Source organism: Nyctibius grandis, chromosome 2 (genome assembly GCF_013368605.1).
Source record: "Nyctibius grandis isolate bNycGra1 chromosome 2, bNycGra1.pri, whole genome shotgun sequence".
NCBI classification, from domain to species: Eukaryota; Metazoa; Chordata; class Aves; order Nyctibiiformes; family Nyctibiidae; genus Nyctibius; species Nyctibius grandis.
This window is the reverse complement of record NC_090659.1, coordinates 37,413,716-37,426,732: the sequence shown is the minus strand read 5'-3', so window position 1 is coordinate 37,426,732 and position 13,017 is coordinate 37,413,716. Positions and strand designations below refer to the sequence as shown.

At 38.1% G+C, this 13,017-nt stretch overlaps 1 protein-coding gene across 1 annotated transcript in view; it reads left to right on the top strand.

Moving 5' to 3' along the window:
• CDKL5 (cyclin dependent kinase like 5) overlaps positions 1 to 11,030 on the top strand; it is an 84,218-nt gene extending 73,188 nt beyond the window's left edge. The window contains 4 exon segments of the mRNA XM_068425456.1: positions 2,869 to 2,971; positions 9,024 to 9,143; positions 10,411 to 10,453; positions 10,456 to 11,030. Of these exon segments, the coding sequence (XP_068281557.1) occupies positions 2,869 to 2,971; positions 9,024 to 9,143; positions 10,411 to 10,453; positions 10,456 to 10,796 (607 nt within the window). The 3' untranslated portion in view covers positions 10,797 to 11,030.
• Positions 11,031 to 13,017: the final 1,987 nt, after the last annotated feature.

The following is a 13,017-nucleotide window of genomic DNA, read 5'->3' as shown; positions in this document are numbered from 1 at the left end:
TAATGCTATATATGTTCACTCTCTTCACATAATGAGCATGTGTTTTGAAGCAGTTGCTTTTCAAGGTCAATGCTTTTTCAGACAACTGTACTGCAATATGAGTCATAGGAGTTAATGACATAAACCAGTTGGTGTAAAACCACTGGCTTTTGGGTAAGCAGCAATTGAAAATGAGCAGAGTTTTCAGCCCCTTATTTTTCTCCTCTGTCTGGACACTATAGTCATAAAGAGGAAATGATGGTGCAGAATTTCCCATCTCTCCTATCTGCTCATCTGCTGTGGGGATCATTTTTATTATCCAGGTTCACTGGGCAGAAGAAAAGAATTTACATGAATGAATCTCTGTCTAAAAGTCTGGCAAAAATTGTCCCAAGCTTTATTCTGAAGATTCAGTTCACCTTTAAAAATCCAGCGTCTCCATTCTGGGATAGACTTCGGAACAGAAAAGCTATAGCCAGACATTGAAAAATTTTAAAGGACAACGTAGAGTAACCTCATGGGAGTTCTTTATGATCTGGCACTGGTTCCTCAGCAGGCAACACAGTGGCTGGGTTGGTAATTTGTACTGGGGCTGTGGTTTGGGGTATGTTTGCAGGTGTGGATGCACAGTAGCTCCTTTGGGGAAAGGCTCAGAAGATTCTCAGCCCCATTCACATGACTTTCAGAGTACAAGAAGGATACTTGGAGTGCATGCTTCCCTCCAACTTTTCTAACAAATTAAGTAAAAATCATTTAGTAAATCATTTGGTAGGTGTTTCGTCTGTGTTAAGTCAGTCTTATGAGTTCACCAAATCTGTAAAGCTGTCAGTAGTCTTTACTCTCGGGCTTTCTCGTTGGTGCTTTAAGTGACTAATACAAGACTGCCTTACTGCTGTTATGCAGTGGTACCAAATACAGGGACGTGACAGAAACAGGAATCCTTAGCAATCCAGTATATTTGAAACACATGTTATAAATCTAATAATTATATTAAACTAGAGATTTTTCCTGTAGCGTTGTAATTGAATTGTCATGTTAAATCTATTTTGTTGTGCACCTGAATGTGTTTCCTGGATCTAGATGTAAGTTCCAAAAATCTAAATTAGGAAGATTTCCACCATCCTCTCTGCCTGTAAATCTTTCTTCTAAGCCCATTCTTTTACTCAACAATTGCACTTTATTACAGCATTTAAACACTGCATGCATTTCTATTTAGAACCAAGTAGCATTTCAAGCTTGAGGTGATTTTGTGTAGAAATTGAGGAATTGATGAAACCACTACCAGAGTAAAGATACTCATCAATAAGGAGGATGCGTCCGGTGACTCCTACCTTAATTATGTGTTTCACATTTGCTTGGAAAAAAATGTCAGCTTGGCATGTTGTAGCAGCTGATCACCAGCTGATAGCATAGCATTTAAAGCCAGAATTAGAAGCCAAAGATAACTATAGCAGACAGCTAAGTGTTGCTACATTACAGTTGCTCCAAGAAAAGCTGCTCCCGTTTGTCATCCAGAGCCTTTAGAACTGTGGCTTTCCTTTAGGTTTTTCGTCAAGACAATGGAATAGTTTAATTTTTGTTTTCATGCAACTGAAGACTGAAAAAGGACTGTTAAATCACCCAGTATGATTTTATGTATGATAGCTGCCATTAAATGTCATCCGTTCTCTGGGATCCAGGCCCAGTAGCATACCTGACTAATGTGTATCTCCCAGAAGAGCATGCAGTCCTGATTTGAAATGTCAAAGACTGGAAATCCAGTTCTTTCACTAAGGAGTTTGTTCTGGCGGTTAATGGTTCTCATTGTTAGAATCAGTGACTTATTTCTAATATGACTTCTCTGGCTTCATTGTCCACCTACTTGCTCTTATTATGTCTTTGCCCTTTACTTTAAAGACCCCTCTAGTAGCCTGTAATTTATTCCTGGATAAGTACTTGTGCACCGCAATCAAGGAAACTAAATGTTGGGGGTGCTCTGGCTGTGTTTTTTAACACACTAAAGAGATTGAAATCTCTGACTCCTTTAACATAGGCCATTCTTTCTATCTCTGAAATTACACTTTCCTGCACCATTTCCAATTTTCAAACTATTTTAAAGGGCACTAGAACTGCATTCAGTTATGTCTCACTAATGTCCCATGTAAACCATCTTTTTACCCCATATCAGTACTTTACATATACAGTTTACTATGTATACTTAAAGTAACATGTTATTTATCAGCTGTAGTTAATTCAGCTGAGAAGACAAGTTAAAAAGTGGAAATTTGGTCTTCAGGCAAGTCACCGGTTCCACTTTCGGGTCATCTTCTTTTGCCAGCACTGTCTCACCCACGCATAACAAACTAACTGAAGTTTTTAAGTTGAAATGGACAACAGTAGATCCCCAGCTTCCCCAGTGATAAATTTGGAACCATGTCAGCAAAGGTCAGGAAGTTCGATTGAAGTTGGTTCTCTCTGGTGAACTTTGTATCTCCTGGCTCTCCAGCAAGCAATGGATAAACTGGACCTGGGCTTTTATACCTCATCACCATTTGTATGTTCTCTCAGATATGATTTTCATTTTTCTGAAAGATTTTGTGTGTGATATTTTGGTTTGAATATTAAATTCTGGCTTAAAAAAAGACATGCATGCATTCTTTTTCCCTAAATAACTATTCACTGGTTTGAGCTAAACATTTTGTCCTAACACTGTGTTCCTCCTATCCCATTTAATAAGACTGTTTATCCAGTATTTACATAGTAACCCTTGAACCAATGAATCCTAAAACATTAAGAATCTTTTTGCTTTAATCAATAATTTGCATTCTTTGGCATAAGATCTCATTATTACACAGAATTTACATAATATCAAAATAAAATGTCTCTTACAATACCTTATTTCATGTTTAGGAACAGTCCTGAAAACCTTAACAGTCACTCAGAACAGCTCAAGGAGAAAGAAAAGCAAGGGTTTTTCAGGGCAATAAAAAAGAAAAAGAAGAAATCTCAAACTGTAAGTATAGAGTATTTCTAGAGGAAAATATGTTTATCAGTTTTGAATTATACCATTTTAATATGGTAAATTAGTACAATACCTTTGTATTATTTGTGATCATGCCCGCATGTATCTATTTGTTCTTTTCACTATATGAAAGTCAAATTATTTCACTGTTCAGAGTTTATTTATCTGCCTTTTCAAATACTTCTTCACTTACTAGTCCTGTCCATCTTTGTTTTCATTGAGATCCTTTGAGAGCCAGTTTTGATACAAGTTTTAAGCTGATGTTGCAGCAAATTCTTTTGCAGGGTATTGGAATACCATTCCAAGAATAGCAAATGCATTATTGTGTGTCCTCAGAGCTTGAATAATTTCAGATATCCATTAGGGAGGAAATCAAACTGTTACAAAGGAGAATTCTTTCCAGTCTTTTTCGTGGCAGTGTCTTGATAACAGCCTCCATCTTCTTGCTGCACCCCGTGGTGGGAATAAGGATGATGTGTCTTAACCATTGTTAACGTTTTATGTTGGGGGAAAGAATTGTGGATTTTGTTATTTGGTTTAAGCCTTTGGTGTCTTCTATACATTTTTACCTTTTCATCTAGTTTTTGGGAGGGAGAAAACTCTTTTATCAGAGAGCAGTGGTATATTAATATTTCACAAAGTTTTGTAATGAAAATCCCCCGAAGAACTGAAGTAACATAAACATCATCTCATCTCAGTCTCAGATGACAGTTCTGGAAACAGTAAAGTATTTAAAATTTCATTTACCTAAAGTTTGTTTTACAAAATTTAAAACTGCAGGTACTTTATCTTAAATTATGACTAGTAAAAGCGTGGTCTTGCAGTTCTCAAACAGGCCACCAGAAGTAGAACTTCTGAAATTTCAATATTTTTTAATTAGTATAGTAGTATGTTACTAAATCTTATGTGCAAAATAGTTTCATAAATAAATGTTTGTCCTTTTCTGTTACCTGTTCTTTTCTGTGTGCTTCATTCTCACATTTCATTTTTCTGAGTAATGAGATGTGGATAGTAAAACTAAGAATTCTACCCAACTTTCCATTTTTTTTAAGATGGGCTTTCACTAAAGTGGGGTTTATTGTTAACCTGTTTGTAACAGTAATTTCTTATTTGATATTGGTATTGTGTCAGATGCTCTCAGTGTACAAATGAGTGGATAAATTTTAGACTTGATCTGGAATCTGAAAATCAAACTGTTTTATCTAGCAGAGGGATCATCATCTCCAACAGTAATGCACGTCCTACTTTCCAGAGGAGCTTACTTTAGTTCCCCACATTATGGGGTTTGTTTTGTTTCAGAACTCAATGCTATTCAAAAATCAAGTTGCAGTGTTTTTGTAAGTGTAATTGCAGTTACAGTTTTGAAGGTTCTCAGAATGGAGTAAATCACGCTCACTGCTTACAGTTAAATTGGCTTCAGAAGTTGTTAACGGTACCACAAGGCAAAGGGGAGTAGCTAAATCAAAATATCTACTGTCACAGAGTGAGGTGGCATGACTCTGAGTGTTGGAGGGCTGATCTGTTGAAATTTGGGGGAGAGGAATTATTATCTGGCTTTTTTTTTTTTTTAGTTTCTTAGAACTGTATGGAACATGTACGTGTGTGCGTTAACTAGCACTCAAAAATGCACCTCGCCTTCCTGCTGGGCAGGTTTTAGAGCAGTGACATCTACCTCTCCTTCTGAACTTGTTCATCCTTATACCTGTACCCCATTCAAATATGATCACTTGCATTACACAACTGAACAAAATACCTAGATTATAACTCTGAGATTATTTAATATCAAAATGTCTGTGAAAGGATAGCACACCTAGGGCCATTGGTTCCAGGGATGCATTTTCCAACAAAAAAGGAGGTGTTAAATTTGCACTCTTCTAGTCTACTCTGATTCCAGCCGTTCAGACATGGTGGCAGGGAACACTCTAAAAGCCCATCTGATAGATGGTGTATCAACTACTTGCAGATTAAGCTATCTGAAGGAAATACAGACTGGATTGTGTTGCATCTCAAAATCTGTCACTTTCCAAAACATCTAAGTCACCTAAAGTACCTTGATCTGTAGCTACCAAAAACATCACTGATTACAAGACAGGACAGAGTTCTACATAATCCATACTCCTGTTTCTTCTCCGTGTTAAGGAGAGGGGTAGAGGGGGAGGGGTTAGAGAGAGGTTTTGCATAAGGGAAAATTATGTTAGCTAGTTAGAGCTCGTATCTCACAGGAAGATGAATAAATGCAAGAAATGAGATAGTGATAAAACTCTTGCATCGTCAGCTAGAAACTTGCTGATGTCAACTTGAACTTTAGAGCGAACTAGAGACTGAAAAACCTCATTTCTACTTACAGCTGTTATCAGGACAGTATCTAGGGACAGACTGTACCAACGATGTGTGCACAAGTGTCTGTTCAGACACTGTTCTTTGTTTTTCTTCATCTGTTAGTTGAGGACGTCTACCTAACAAACATTGGGATGTTCATGACGATCGTCCAACACAAACAAAAATTATTACCTCCAGTTCAGGACCAGGTTTACTTCAGTGGTAAAAGCTGTTAACAGCACTGTAATATTAGCTCTTCAACTACATGAATAATGTTTTCTATGAATTTCTTGTGACTACCCAAGTTTTTTTCTGAGGCTTATAATTCTTACAGAGTCCTAGAAGTATGAAATTCCACTTATTTACTCTGACACAGACTTTCTGCAGCAAATAACAAACTAGACCTGAGAACAAACTAGACCTGAGAAGTTCTGGGCCCTGCACTTCAAGAAAGATGTTGCGGTGTTGGAGCGAGTCCAGAGGAGGGCGACCAAGCTGGTGAAGGGTCTGGAGGGTCTGACCTACGAGGAACGGCTGAGGGAGCTGGGGTTGTTTAGCCTGGAGAAGAGGAGGCTCCGAGGTGACCTTATTGCAGTCTACAACTCCCTGAAGGGAGGTTGTAGTGAAGTGGGAGTTGGCCTCTTCTCCCAGGGAACTAGCAATAGGACAAGAGGGCACAGCCTCAAGCTTCGCCAGGGGAGGTTCAGGTTGGACATTAGGAAGAATTTCTTTACAGAAGGGGTTATTAGACATTGGAATGGGCTGCCCAGGGAGGTGGTGGAGTCACCATCTCTGGATGTGTTTAAGAAAAGACTGGACATGGCACTTAGTGCCATGGTCTAGTTGACAGGGTGGTGTAGGGGCAGCGGTTGGACTCGATGATCCCTGAGGTCTCTTCCAACCTGGTTGATTCTGTGATTCTGTGAACTGTCACAACGCTGCGAAAGACATCATAGCCAGCTACTATTTACTTCTGATACCCTTTGGCAAGTCTCATTTTGCTGGTGATTGTCTTAAGAATCATAAAAGATATTTGAAATTTGATTGAAGACATCTTAATAACGTCATTCTCAAAATCTCGAACAGCCCAGAACTGATCCCAATTCCTGACACTTCCTCCTGCAGAGTTGTTCCCGTTAATCATTCTCCCGGTGCACTTCCTCATGGGATAATAATTGTTACTGCTTGCTATGGAAATTCTTTGCAATATTGTTTTTGCAGAGCTGTTCTTATCTGTTCCCCTTTTCATCTTCTTTGGAGTCTTTTAATAATGTAGCAAAAGATTTTGAGGATTGCTAGTGTCACATTTTTTTTCTGTCATGTGCCACCAAAACAATTTGATATCCATGAGGGTTGTGCACAGTGTCAATAGGCAATATCTTCAGAGGAGCCCGAGTTTTGCAGGTTTGGGCACATATGGCAAGCTATGGGTCTGAAGAAATTATCTGCTTTGGAAAAAACAGTTGCAAGTGAGCATTTCTCCTAGCGATGCTTTGATTCCTTTTTAATTTACTGCACTTGAAACAGGAAATTCTGACCATAATGCTCCTAAACAAGCTATGCTAATCAGTGGCTCTGTCTTTCATTAACTTGGATGGAATCTAGAAGCTGAGAAAGCTGTTTGAAAACCCTTGCTTTTGGTAGTGCACCCATCATTCTCTTTAGCCATAGAATTATTATATTGTATTATAAAGTTTTCTTTCAGTAGGCAGAATAATGCAAGCCACAGCATATGTGTCCTATGCTTGTTTATACCTGAGCAGAGGAGAAATAGTCTCATTCATAATTTTAATACTTGATAGTTCTGTTTGTTGTTTGTGCATCCATTGGTATGCTGTTCAGTTGTATTACAGAAATTAAAACGAAACAGCCAGTGCCCTTGCAGTTATACATGAAGTTGTTGAAGGCATTTTTTTGTCAGGACTGAAATAATTCATCTTAGAGCCCTAGCTCTTTTTACAAGTTAAAATAGAACAACTTATTTCTTCTACAGGTACCTATCAACTGCTCATTCTGCAAACCGATTGCCATTATTGTTAGTTTATCTTTGATATTTTATTTATATAAAAATAAGAAATGTCATACCACTTTAAGTCATTATCATAAGTAACAAATGATTGCCAGAATTACAGGATTTGATCCAAAGCTCAGTACAGTCAACAAGACCTACCAGTTGTTTCCAAAAGGCTTTGAAATGCACCGAGCATTCCTAATGAACATGGATATAAGAATAGGTGTACTGATCTCTTTTTACATGCTTTACATGCATTCAGTTCCTTGAATTTGTTCCATATGCTTTTTTCGTTCAATCTCTATTGTATTTTTCCAAAGCAAATTGTAGGATTGATACTATATATTTTCGGAATTTTAAAAAAAAGTAGAAGAATTAATATAGTAAGGACAGATCTCTTGAATTGAAATACTATGCATTTAGTTTTTTTATCTTATATTGCAGACAGACTCAACCAACGGGGAGAATCCAAGCATCAAGAAATCCCTCTTTCCTCTTTTTAATTCAAAGAATAATTTAAAGCATAGTTCTTCTTTGAAAAAGCTTCCTGTAGTCACTCTACCCATGGTATTAATTTTTAAGTACAGTAGCACTGTAAAATGCTCCAGTAAACTTGTTTTACTGACTACAGCAGCATGTGTTTTATTTTCATGGGATCACTTTCTCTTCATCCAGTTAAGTATCTTGGGCCAGTTCGATAAATTTAAGTAAAATTGGCAGTTTTGTTGAAATAGATTGTGCCTAAAAAAAAATTTTTTAAGTATTTGATATACTGAAAATGTAACATACACAGTTCCAGGGAGATGAGCCCTGGGACTAAGACTAAAGGAGGAAAATAGTTGTGAAATCGTGTATGTTTAAAATTAAACTGTCCCGTTCTGTTTCAATCAGGAAAAAAATTAACCTGGTTTGTTTTGTAGCTATATTGGGATTCCATTTTTTTATGCAAACTGCTCCTTTATATATACATGTAATTAATTAAATACTAACAACAGATTATCTGAAAACTAAATTTTAGCTCATGCCTCTGCTATATTTTGTTTGTCCTGATTGTTCATGATAAAAGACAGCTTGCATTAAAAATAAGTTAAATTTTAACTATCCTTTTTTTTTGCTTAGAATTCTTGAAATGAGATAAAACTATATATAAGTTTTAAATTATCGTTCTGCCATATATTTTGTTGGATTTTCAGCTTGGTTTTAGGGGTGTGAGGTGGGGAGTTTCTTAATTTTTCCTTTAGTTTGGGATATTTGTGGAGGAGGAGAAACATGGGGAGAGGAAAAGCTCTTGGTTTTGTGATGGCAAAATCAGCCAGACATCAGTTTAGAGAGATTTTGGTCTACTTCACTCAGGAACAAATTTATAGAACTGATCCATGGTCTTAACTGCGGTATGGAATGCTTTTTTTAAATGAAGATGAGGCTCAACAATTTTATTTTTTTTTTTTATTCTTTGAAGCCTTGTTTAACTGCTCTCTCTTACAGCAAATAACACTAACAGCATGCGAATGCTTTAAGGGCTAAGGGTATATATAACAAATCTGCATGATATCCACAGCCACTTGCTCTTACTGTGGGGAAAAATATTGAAAGGTCATTGCAACTCTGCTGCAGTAATGGGCTTCACTTGCGGTCTGTAATTAACTGGGGGAAATGATTTAAAGGTATTCTCAAGAATATATTAGGAAACTAGTATCTAATATTTTGTTGCAGATGCCTAGCAGTGATGGTCAGGATCTCTTGGCATTACAGAAAGCCATTCATTCTTCTAATCACCAGAGCAGCAGGCAGAAGGATTGGCATCCTGAGAAGATGACAGAAATCCAGCCTCCTGTAAGTGGCATTATCAATTCCCTGTATTTTAACATCACTGAGGTATCTTGACAGCTTTTTCTCTGGTGAATAGAAAAATTGCATTTGACATTATTTCCCAACCTCCCCATTCCCCACTCAATGAGTATGAAAAATCATGTGCCTGCAGTCCTGCATAATTCTTTGAAAACCTAGACATGAATGACAAGGGAGAGAAGAAAAACTAAATGTCCCTGTGTCAGTCTTTGAGCCTTTGAAAATATTGGTTATGTTTTTGTATTAGAGGCAAGCAACATTTCAATGCATGTCTGTGGTAGCTATGCAGCGCTGTAGAAGAGCCCTCAAGTTAGCTCCTCAAGGAACGGTGCACCCCGAGAGCACACTGCCACTTGACACAGTTTGATACTTGATGGGGTCACCAGAGCATCGTGACCACATTACGGTGCGGCTGTGCCTCATCTGCCACAGACTGCTGTTTAAGCAGGCTGCGTTATTGCTGCATAGCACTGCACTAATGCAACTTTATTTTCTCCAGTTCTAAAAGCAGTTTGGGGGGCAGGGTTTGGGAGGGAGCTTCAGTGCCATGCTCTGTTGCTGTTACCACATTGAAAGCTGAAGATGAGGGTTCACTGCAGCTGCAGTGTTTGAAGCAGCAAGCTGCTCTCTGAGCTGTGGAATTTAATGAGGCTGTTTTCATACCACTTTGTGTACTCGGGCTTCCCCAGGCTCTTGCTACCCATTTCAGTAACCCCATGTCTCCATTTTCCTTCAGCTTATCACCTAGCTGCTGGCAAACAAAATATCTAACTGCTGAGTTCTGCCAGCCCTTATTTCAGTGCAGATGATTACTCAAGACTCTCTCTAACGCCTAATTGGTGTTCACAAAATTTTTAGGAACTTTGTATTTCTGATGCCTGTGCCTCATAAAATGTGGCTGAGGTTCTAAAGTTAATAGCAGGAGTGGTGACAGATGGACAGCAAATGAAATTGTCTGTGCCTCCGTTTTCATAGGAAACAAGGTTAAAATAATTAATGGGAACACTGTTTTTTTTCTGATGTAAAAAAGCTGCCATCTTTCCAGGTAGCTAATAGATTGAATCATAACGAGAAGACTTTTTCTCAGGTGTGTAGTCATAGCTTGGAATTAAATATTCCAAATGAATACAAATTAAAAGTGAGGAAGTCCTGTGAAGTTCAAGGTGTTCGGTTTAGGACATGAGAGTTTTGTTATAGGAAGTCCCATACGATGGAGAGCAAAAGGTCAAGTGCTTTTCCCCATGTCTTTCAGAGCCAGCCATTAAAATCTCTTCGAAGCTCTGTACACCTCTCCTCTTCAATCATCCCCTCCCTGCTGAGCCCCGCTTCCAGCCCTTACCAAGCCAGCCAGCCAAAGCTGCTTTTCCTGAAGTGCGAATCCACCCCATGAGTCAAAGCTCTGGCAGCGGCGGCAGCAACGTGCGGCAAGAGCCTCAGCCCAAAAGCAGGCCGACGCTGCAGATACCAAGCCAGCTGGAACCCACCTGGCACGTCTCCCCAGTGAACAGGAGCGCGAGTGACGGGCCTCCCTACTCCGACCAGCTGCCTTCCAAGAGCGGACAGAACGGGCACACATATAACCGAACAAACCGATCGCGAATGCCAAATCTGAATGATTTAAAAGAGACAGCCTTGTAATTGCACTCCAGAAAAGAGGCCAGTTCAGGTGGAGATCAGCGTAGGGGCGCGTTGGTGGTTCTGGTGATGGTAAGAGTGCATTTTCAGCTTCATAAAGGTGTGCAATAGGTTCATGTGGAGCTACGCTGTTTGGCACCACAGAGAGAGTCAGGGATTATACAGTACAACAAGTGAATTATGAATTACCAGTCATCAGAAATGTCGCTGGATGCCAGGCAGAGTGTGCTGGGTCAGGGAGAAAACCTATTGCCGTTTTCTCTCACTTACATTCCAGCTTAGTGCACATCTCTGTCTGAAAGCTGGGGAGACTTCTGGTATGTATTGGCACTTACAAGGATGAAAGCGTTCATGTCTAGACCTATGCCCTTACTACATTTTTTGCTGCCTAGTTAAACAGTGGGGTTTTATGTGATAAAAGTGTATCCCGGTTAAGGGTTTAAAGTTAAATTTGTATGTCTTAATTTGTTTTTTAAACTTCCATATTTGATAGGATTTGTAATATTTATTTATGATGACCTACTATCGATACTGTTATAATCATATCTTTTATGTTATAATGTAAAGTTATTTTGAGCTGTTTGAACATTGTGAAGCAGTGCAACAGCTACAGTAGTTTCTATAAAGAAACTAACAGTAACATTTATATATTGCATCAGGAGTATTTTATTCTATATATAAATATATATAAAATGGAAAATAACTGTCTGTTTTTTTAAATATACTCATTTAAAAGAAAAGTATTGTTATGACACTATCTGCCATATTTTTATACATTTGTGATATAAAGTGCAGTATTATACTTCTAATAAAAGGAAGTTGAATGTGGGTATAAACGTGACTATAACAGTATGAATCTTGCTCGGCTATGAGAGCCTGGTATTATAGGCATTACTGGTAACAAACAAAAGACAACATTCAATTCCAAGCTTTATTATGGGCTATTTTGTTGGAAGTATTGGCTAAATGTAAGAGACTGCAGAACTGTACAGTAATCTAAATGTGGTACATTCTCCCCTGTGTCCTTAGCTTTCCTAGGAACATTAATGGGATTTCTGCATCTGCAGCAAGAGCACAGAGCCCCAGTACCAAATTTTTTTTTCCTCTAAAGAGATAAAGTGCCCCATGACTACAAGCTAAAGCAGGTGCTCTTCCACTTTATAGCAGGGGTGAAAACCAAAGAAACATAGCATGAATTGCAAGTGAAATGCCAAACTTTGACACTTACGCATAGCATGGCACTGCAGATCATGGTATAAGCTTTTATGCATATGTGTATTTTACATCTTGTTTATCAATCTATTAACTAATAAGATAAACACTGTATTTAAATTTAAACTACTCTTGCACTTTTTATTATATTTCAGGATGTATTTACAGCTACAAATCTGATACTTGGATATTGAGGGAGAAGGTTGCCGTGCAGCTTAATTTCTCCTTAGGTTTTACTGCCCGAATATTCCCTTACACAGTTCAGTTACCAGTCTCAGCAAAATACTAGATCTTGGGTTTCAGTCTCCTGTACAACATTATTAAAACTGCCTTTACGTTGGTGAATGTCGAGTGTAGCAAATACACAACCGGATTCCTCTGTTGCTACCGGTAAACTAAATCAAAGGTGAGCCCGTAGGAGTCAACATTTTGAGTTATGCCAGTCTAAACTTTGTGCAATAAGAGGAGAGTCAGGCCTGTAGTGTCAGAACAATACAATCTTTCCTTTTTAAACACATTCATTCAACTCCCTCGTTACTCTGCAGCATAGTTCGTTTTCTAGATGCTGTCCTCATAAGATACTTGTACTTGCAAATATGTTGTCTTTTCCAAAAAGAGATTAACCTGAATGTAAATGCAATGATTTAGCCATAGATGTAGTTAACAGAAGCAGCCAGGCAGTAAGAGCTGAACTTCCTAATTGGATAACAATGTAAACTGGACGTGCTGTTCAGTACCTCTAGAGTCATACCAAAGTTCTAATGTCGACAAATTTGGCACCACTCCTCTAAAAATAGTTGTCAGAAAGTACAATAATGGAAGGATGTTACACCAGGTTTGTCCAGGGATGAAAGTAAGTCTAGTAAATTTAGAAAATTACAAAATAAGAATTCTTTCTCTGTCAATTGCCTGCAAGAAATGTGCATGTGATTTTCTATAGATATAGATGATATATGATATCTAGATATATATGATATATACTGTGTTGATATATCATATATATAGCATATAT